Source organism: Limulus polyphemus, unplaced genomic scaffold (assembly GCF_000517525.1).
Source record: "Limulus polyphemus unplaced genomic scaffold, Limulus_polyphemus-2.1.2 Scaffold2236, whole genome shotgun sequence".
Classification (NCBI taxonomy): domain Eukaryota; kingdom Metazoa; phylum Arthropoda; class Merostomata; order Xiphosura; family Limulidae; genus Limulus; species Limulus polyphemus.
In genome coordinates this window covers 37,553-47,268 of record NW_013667846.1, presented here as the reverse complement: position 1 = coordinate 47,268, position 9,716 = coordinate 37,553, and the positions used below count along the sequence as shown (strand labels likewise).

Below are 9,716 nucleotides of genomic sequence, written 5' to 3'. Positions count from 1 at the left end.
GATATGACACAACAATACTCACATAGCGAGAAAAACGTAGAGATTTAGAGAAAGATGACGACAACAATACTACAACAATTGAACTACACACACACAATGTACGACTTTTACTGAGTTACGTAATAAAATTTGTTATAACTATTGCCTTTAAAATAATTAACTTTAAACACTCTTACTATGAAAACCAAATATTCATTAAATATTAAATCTCTAAATAAACTAAATAATAACTATTAAGCTAAACACCCATCTTACGTCTCAATACATTTTTATTTGGTTACCAGAATTTCCCCTCTTAATGGTTCAGCGGTAATTCTGGGAGCTCATAACTCTAAAAATCGGGTATTGATACCCATGGTGGGAAAAGCACTGATATCCCAATTTGTAGCTTTTTACTTAAAAACAAACAATTCAACAGAAACGTAACTTTATTTTTCCTGATACTTTTGATTATACGTTTACCAAATAACACTTTTAGAGGTGTTTAATACAAGCCTTTCTACACGTTTAAATATGAATTTAAAATTTGAATTGTAACATCTAACTTTCACAAACCTGCCTTGTTCTTTAAATTTGTATGTTACTGTGTTATTATGATTTTCACAACTATGTATCAACATATAACCATAGTATTTATATATTTTCACGCAGTATCAGCTGGGTGTTACTTTCCCGTTGAAGTTCAAGGAACTTATCTCATTCAAACCCAAGCTTCTGCAGCTTATGGTGGAAGTACTGTTACGTATTCCGAGATAACAATCGAAGTTGACGCCATTCCTCCTTGGGGTCGCTGCCATCGAAAAAGAGGAAACAACGTCATTGTGAAAGACAGGTGCCACAATTTTATTTATTTTAGTACAATTAAATTATAACAAATGAAACTGCACCTTAGGATTTCAACTTGCATCGTGATACGTAATCTTTTTCTTTTAAAATAATTGACAAAAACTGCATAACTATAATTATGTGAGTATTTCATTTTTTTCTTATTTTTCAATGAAATTTCATTAAATTGCGATATACTACTATACCTTGGAATCTTCATACGAAAAACTGATCCGAATAGTTTTAAACATTGTATAATCCTAACTGTATGTTATAGATTTACTGTTATTAATTTATTGTGGCAGTTGAGACATTTCAAAACATAATGACTTACATTTCCATAGCACTGGTGCCGAAGACTGTCTGAGGTGCTTTCGTCTTACACAGAAGACACTGAATGTGATCCAGATTCACACAGAAGGTTAGTATTTTTCAAAGAAGATGAGCCACAACTTCACTGACCAAAGAAAAAGATTACTTAAAGCAGCATTAATAAACATTAATTGCGATACCTTAAATGAACATACATAAAAGAAGACAGGATTCTGTATGTACACAAGAGTAGTTACAGATATAGGATAAAACATGGGTCTCTAGGTTTAGAGATACTAACGGTTAATATCATATCTTTAGAACTATGTTCCGAGTTCCCCACTATCCTGGGAACTATTTGCTCCACTGACAATCTGATGCTCGTGATCATATAATATTGTCAGACGTCACGATTTTATTGTAACAAGCTTCTACAAAAGGAAGCTATATATCTTGACAGTATTTCCACAGACTCTCACTGCGCCTATAACTGTTGGCTTCTAAGACTATATCTGAGCAAACAAAATGTGTAAAAGTCCCTTGGACCCTTTCTGGGAAACTTGACAAGTATGTGGTCAAATGGAACTGGTGTGATTCCAGTTTGTACAGTCATCTTTCTTATGGAAACAGCCATTGATTTTAAGGTGTGGTTTTTAACCCTTCGTCAGCTTCAAATTCAAATTTGTTTATCTTCCTAATAGCATCAAGCTACGTACATCTTCATAGCAATGATCCTTGTTAATAGCAATACACTTTGTTATCTGGGTTGGCTTGGAATATGGTTTCGAAGCTTCTTGTTGTTGTTGTTCTAAGTGAACTGATGGGCGTATGTTTTCACTTTCATGGAAATCTTTCTTCTTCAAAATATTGTCTTTTGCTTAACAATGTAGATTTACAGCATCTGTCGTGTGGATCAACAAATCCTCTCTTATACATGTGGATATTCGAGGAAGGATATTCATAAAGCAAATCCACATATATAAAACAGGAATCTGTAGATCCATCCGTAAAAAGACAATATTCTGTCAGTCCACATATATAAGACGGGAATATGTAGAAGCGTACGTTTAAACTTATACATCCACAATGTTACATGTAAGTTACAGACCTATTCACGCTAAGTTACAAGTGAACTTTCTAGGTCTCCAGAGAAGGCGAGACCACCATATTTTTACATAAAACTATATGTGAAACATAATTGTCTAACGTCTGCAAAGCCTGAATATAACATGTATAGATAATTTACAAATAATTAGGTCCCATCGAAAACTAAGAAAAATAGCTTTTTGAAAAATATGAATTTCTCGCTTGACTAAACCACAAATAGAAAAGAACCTCACATAGCAGTGGCCATTCTGATATTAAGTTGTTAATAAAATGTTTGGTTTCCACTTTCGTTAGAGTATTGGGAGAGCAAAGAGACAAAGAAATATATTTACCCTAACAACGACATTATAATAGTTTAGATTTTGTTTTAAAAAGTATTATGCTCTAAACTGATTAAATTTTTCTATTAAATTCTGATGTATTGTTTATATTCAATGTCTTGTTTTGTAAGTGCGAAAGCATTACGTTTCCTTAAACAGGTCTTGGGCGATGCTACACCAATGAAGAGGCAGCTCGTGCCACGTGCCCAGACGACAAAGCAGTATTTGAACGAAAATTCAAAGAGATAATTTTGTACAGTAAGTATGTTTAATATCTACCATTAAAGAACTACCTATGCATTCTTGCATAAATCAATTTTGTGAGTGTAACTCCAAGCTCGCACGAAATATCTGCCTTTGCCTGTAAATGCAGATATATTTGTCAGTATAGTTCATAAGTATGATATGTAAGTGAACAGCGCTTGCCTCTAAAGGAAAATTATACAGTTTTACTAAGGTATAATAACATAAGAATATTTGAAATGCTTCTGTAATGAAAGACGTGAAGTCATTAGGAAAGCATTAATTGCAGTGGAATTTTGAGATTTTTGGTGTAGCTAACACATTTTCTAATCACAAACAACAGAAACCTCTAGAAGTCCGTTTTTACGAGAAGCACAGAGTTCTGATAACAAACAACAGATTCTGAGGGTTGTTTTTAATCATTTTTTTACATAAAACTGCATGCAAAGTTAAACCCAAATCCGCATTATACAGACTGGACCATAGCATATCTAACAGTAAAGAAAAACGAAACTACGAATGACACAATAAGTTTTTCTTCGCCACCAAGCTGTATTTGCATTGTTACCGGTTCGATCCAACATTACAAATGGTGAACGTTTCCACCATCCCAACCAATGTATACGTGATATCATTCAACATGTAAATGTTAAACTCGAATATGATACGTATGATAAACAAAGACAAAATATAACGTAGCACATAATACTTCGTACAAATTCCTTGTTTGTATTGATTGGAAAGATACTGATTTATGTATCTTAACATTGTTTAAAATATTATGTTAATGTGCACTGGAAAGTACGGTCTAATGTATAAAGTTTTAATGATGCACAAATTGTATCAGTTAAGTGTCTTTCGTTTTAACATTTTCAGTTTGTAGACGTAGTTCAGATATTTCAATGTTGTGATGAACAGTAACTTGTGAATCGGGTGGGCTTGTCTTTATCACCCCCAAGTTGGCAAAATGTCGGCTTTTCACACCTCTAAGGGTGTAAATTAAAATTGCAAAAATATGCAAGAAATGCATATTAGGAGTACGAATGTTCACCTTCTTCATTATATTTTCTGTATTAGTACTTTCCACATCTAAAGATACAGAATTCATATTTGTTTCTTTCTTTCTCTCTCTCTCTTTTTTGAAAACTAACAAAAGTGAGCATACACACAAAAAAATGAAGAACATTCAGTTAATAGAACCCTTATTTTCTAGTTATACTTGTAGTCATTTCATTATTTCTTTCTTGTGGAATTTCCCCTGTTTCTCAGGGTGCTAATTATACTTGGCTCTCATAATGGCAAATGAAGATGACGTATTGATATGTACACTCGTAATACACTTTTTCAGTGATTGTATTATCCGGAGAGAATTTTACATGGGCTTTGTGAATCTCCATCTTATATATGGCTTAAATTTACAATCTTCTCACTTTACACATTTCCCAAGCATAAAATGTTTTTTTTTTTACTTGGTTAACTGTCTACTACCCATATGAAACGTCGAGCTGAATATACCAGCTGAAGAACGTGCCACCGTGTCTGGACTGCGATAAAGGTTTAATATCTTACTGCTTACTCATGACTCAGCGTCACCAGTAGGCACGTGCGCAGCTTATTTGTTTTCTCCTTTGCACGTGGGGTTAAGAATCACGGTTTTTGTTCGTAACCAAAACGTAGCACCCAGTAGAAACATCTTCAGGAAAGAACTAATACTTTTGTCGTACTCTTAATCAAAAACGTGCAAAAAGTGACAGAGAGAATATTTTTATTGGTATGGATAGTTAGATTTGTATAACTGAAAAATGCGTAATAACGCTAACTTGCATATAATTGACTATATTATTACCTATGAAGGTAGTAACTATATTTCTTAGTTTAAAAATTTCGCACAAAACTTCACAAGACAATCTGCACACAGATTCCATTACTTTTGAGCTGATAGGCTAAAGGGAAGAAAGATAACGAACAGCACCACTGCTTTATCTTGAGCTAGTCTAGTCAGATCGAACTGTGGAATTTGATCATCTTTCTAATAGTACGAAGTGAGTTTTTATAGTAACGGGTCGCGAACAGTGAATACTCGGAATCACAATCCGGGTATACTAACCACGCTCAACACAAGTGTAATTAAAAAAAGAATACAAAATATAATCCTTCATTATCAGTTTAATATTAAAGAATAAATTATGAAATATTTTCTACTTCGTTTTTTCTTAAACTATATATTTTTATCGAACTTTTAAGGCCCCCCAGTGGCACAGCGGTATGTCTGCGGACTTACAACGCTAGAAACCGGGTTTCGATACCCGTGTGGGCAGAGCACAGATAACCCTTGTGTAGCTTTGTGCATAATTAAAAACAAACAAACGAACTTTTAAGAATAGTTCCAAATTCGATGTAATTTTCCAACAACCTCTTTAGACAGTGTAACTCTGTAAAGATGTCGAAGAAAATATCGCAAATATTCAAGATGTAAATAAGGAAAAAAATTAGTAGTTTTGAGAAACGTAGTCCCAATTTTCGGTGATAGAGTATGGATTGATATAGGTATGTACTTATAGTCTGCAACTGTTCCCAAATTAATTCTGATAAATTGCTCCAGGTATAAGCTATTACATTTTTCGATACATCGCTTTAATCTGCTGAATATAACACATTTTAATAAATTACCTGAATAAGTACATCCAAGCTTATCAAAACTGGAACCTTTTGAAAGCAATGATCAATAGTGCTGGTGATAAAAACAACAACACAAAACTGATCAATCTTACAGGGGAAAGCAACGGTTCATTTTATACTTAATTAAGCGCGAAACTGCATAATAAGCTATATGCTCTATATCCAATGTAGAGATGGAACTGAGCCACTGGGTAAGGACGTACGAGGAAAATAACCTTTCATGGAGGTAATTAAACGAGAAACTAAATTATAAGAAATAACCGTAATATTTTTTTCGATGCAACTCAGTGTTAAGTTTCTTATAAATTAGATATATATATATACTTTTTGTATGGTGTTATTGCAAAGATGCATTCTAGGGTCCCAGAAGTGTAACGGGTGTTCTTTATGGATGATGAATGTTACAACTTATGGGTCAATTTACAATACTATTCGACTCAATCGATTAAACAAGAATAGAGTTTGCGTTTGACTCAAACTTTTATGGGTACTGTAGTTATGTTTAATACAGTTTTAACAAATGTTACATCAAAAGGAAAAATAAAATCCCCTTAATCTCTAATATAAAATGGCTGGTAAGTTGGGGCGTTGCTGTTACTGTTCAAACAGAGGGTGTGTGACGTCAGAAATATTTAACTGTTCCATATGATTAGTATAAAAAATATTCTAGGCATACGACGTTTTTTTGGTAAATTACTTGCTTTATTAGAACGTGACTTTCTTTTTGTTAATATCTCCAGTTGCGTGCTGAAGATACTTCCATCAGGTGAAGATGTCGCTCTATTCAGTGAGGCTCTCAGTAATTTTCACAAATTTGTCCGAATTCCTCCAGGGCGTATGCTAATTTAAGACATCGTGAGTAAACCATAGCAAGAGAACAAAGCGTTAGACGTTACTGACGTGTAAATAAAAATAGAAAGTGGGAGGCACAAAATATTTTATGTCGCGTTTTTAGAATGAAGAACAGACTTCCGAAAAAGAAAATCCACACTTATGACTGGCGCTCCATAATTGTGTCATTATTCTAAGAGTAATTGTAGCCAAAAATAACAGAATTACTTGGGTTATGTGGATCACGAACTTTTTAATAGTCTTAATCTTTTCTTTATGTGTAATAAGCGAAATGAACTTTATTATCTATTTATTTTTGTATAATTCTTTTCAAATCATTTTCGTTTCACCTGAAAATACTGAGGATATTATCTCATTCTCTGAACTCTTGTTTGTGGAACTGAATATATAATGTATGAGATTATATTTTCTAATCTTTTTACATCTAATTTCGTTATATAATGATGAATTTATCCACCCGTTCTATACATTCGGAAATATAATTGGAAATTATTTTTATTCTATAGCTAATGCACTGCCATCTATTGTTCGCTCTTTATTTTTTATTTGATTTGTTGGTTTTAATAATTAGAAAAAAAAAATGCCAGTCCGTTGTTTAGCGGTTAGGTTGAGGGCTTATAACATTAGCAATCCGGTTTCGCTACTCGCGACGGGCAAAGCATAGATAGCCTATTGTGTAGCTTTGTACTTAACAACAAAAGAAACAAACATATTCAATAAAATATAAGTCAAAGTAAAATATATATAGATGTGTTAATATTATTTTTGATTTTCTCTTTGTCATGATTAGTTATTTGTATCGTTTTAACAGGAAATACTAACGAAAATCTTAAAAGTATTTAAAATTCTCCTTTATAAGGGGGGAACGGGCGTGACTTAAGTGGATGGCGTGCCGGACTATGAATCCAAGGGTCCACGGTTCTCATCACCCTGTCTCAAAATTGGGCTCTGTGCCGTGGATGTGCTATAAGAGTTACAGTCAACTTCCGCTATTCGATTAGAGCAACCAAATTGTAGGCGATGGGTACTGTTGATTAATTGCCTTCCATCTGTTCTGTCAGTTCAAAATTAGAGACGGCTAATATAGAGAGCCATCATATATCTTAGCGCAAGTACCATAAACAAACAAACAATTAAAACCTTACTAAGAAAAAACATGAAATGCTTTGTTATGAAACCCTACAGAAAGAAACATCAAGTTGATAATAAACCAAACTCATTGTTATTTATTACATCACTTGTTTTCGTATTTAAGCACATTTTTTTATATTTTTAGAAAAACAAGGTCCTGATATGGTATCGACGATTGAGAACATTTTCTGCCCTATCAATGGAAGATATCGTTTCACCTATACAGCTAACAACAACGAGTTCCAGTGTAAGCAGTCTTTTTCGGAACTTAGTAACTGTCCCCATGGTAACGGTTTAGATGTTCGTTTCCGGCAGTGCAACTTTCCAGATCTTGGTGAGTATAAAACAACGGTAAACGTTTAGCTCTAGCTACCTATTAAATTAATATATTTTAACTTTGTAAGTGTTATGAAGTTGCAGTTTACAAATGGTAAGAATTCTCAGTATATCTTATCATCAACACCAGTGGTTGATATCCTAGTCTTGGTTTACTGAAGGCCAATATCGACAGCTGTTTAGTTCAACACCAGATGTTGATATCCTAGTCTTGGTTTACTGAAGGCCAATATCGACAGCTGTTTAGTTCAACACCAGATGTTGATATCTTAGTCTTGGTTTGTTGAAACCCATATCAACAGCTGTTTAGTTCAACACCATAGGTTGATATCCTAGTCTTAGTTTGTTGAAGGCTCATATCGACAGCTGTTTAGTTCAACACCAGATGTTGATATCCTTGTCTTGGTTTGTTGAAACCCATATCAACAGCTGTTTAGTTCAACACCATAGGTTGATATCCTAGTCTTGGTTTGTTGAAGGCTCATATCAACAGCTGTTTAGTTCAACACCACATGTTGATATCCTAGTCTTGGTTTGTTGAAGGCTCATATTGATAACTGTTTACTTCAACACTAGTGGTTGATATCCTAGTTTTGTTTTGCTGAAGGCTCATATCGACAGCTGTTTAGTTCAACACCAGTGGTTGATATCCTTGTCTTGGTTTGTTGAAGGCTCATATCAGCAGCTGTTGAGTTCAACACCAGATGTTGATGTCCTAGTCTGTTTGGGCTAATTTACCTGACAGAAGTTTTCTTAAGTTAGTGAGATTCTGGTTTATAGTAACTTGTGTTATATTGCTTAATATTGGAGCCAGTAATGTGGCTGGAAATTGTTAAGTTATTTAGAGCATGGTAAATGCCACCGTTGCTTGTACACGTAAATAAAGAAATCACATTAGTCAGCCGTTGTCATGGTTAACAGCCTATACGATCATCTATATGCCTAAGTTATTGATTAGTTATTTTTATTACTAGATGCTAATTAGTAATAGGTTTATGTCTTACGTTTCGGCTACTACTCCGTCCTCAGGGAAGTCTTGAGAAGGCCTGTTTGTGGTGGTAGAATGCGAGGTTCGATACCGGGTTTTCTTGTTTGAATAGTTAGTATGCTGCCCTTTGGATTGGGGGATATTCTTTATAAATTGAATAGAAATGAGTGTCTAGTGTTAAAAAAAGTATTTTTAAATAATAGATCAGACTTAGATTATCGTATGTGTTATTAACCATGACAACGATTGAAATATGATTACCATAACGTTACAGTAAGCATTTTGAGTAGCTTTTTTTGCAACGACTAATAAGTATCGGAGTGTGCGTGTTATTTCGAGTTTGTATTTCAACATTATAATCTGTATTTTCAAGTAATTTCCAAATTTTTATAGCTAAATGTAATATAAGGAAAACGCTTTCACAATCTTTATAAACGCTTCTAAGTTGAGATTATACCAGGTTTTTTAATATAAAGTATAATTTGTATTTTCACAAAAGCTTTCACTTTATTAACATCAGTAAGTATAAATTAATAATGATAAGAGCCATCCTCTGGCCTGTCTGTAACTAATACATGTATACACGACAAATATGACTTTGAATTGATAAGCGCCACCCTGTGGCTTGTCTGTAACTAATACATGTATATACAAGTATGAATTTGAATTGATAAGCGCCACCCTATGGCTTGTCTGTAACTAATACATGTATATGCAAGTATGAATTTGAATTGATAAGCGCCACCCTATGACTTGTCTGTAACTAATACATGTATATACAAATATGAATTTGAATTGATAAGCGCCACCCTGTGGCTTGTCTGTAACTAATACATGTATATACAAGTATGAATTGAATTAGATAAGACGCCACCTATGGCTTGTCTGTAACTAATACATGTATATGCAAGTATGAATTAGAA

At 33.7% G+C, this 9,716-nt stretch overlaps 1 protein-coding gene across 1 annotated transcript in view; it reads left to right on the top strand.

The window, feature by feature from the left end:
* Positions 1-9,716, top strand: part of LOC106466360 — a 79,938-nt gene that overhangs the window by 34,275 nt on the left and 35,947 nt on the right. Inside the window, exons 2-5 of the mRNA XM_022394349.1 lie at positions 652-832; positions 1,170-1,246; positions 2,724-2,822; positions 7,615-7,803. Of these exons, the coding sequence (XP_022250057.1) occupies positions 652-832; positions 1,170-1,246; positions 2,724-2,822; positions 7,615-7,803 (546 nt within the window). The remainder of the gene's footprint in view (positions 1-651; positions 833-1,169; positions 1,247-2,723; positions 2,823-7,614; positions 7,804-9,716) is intronic.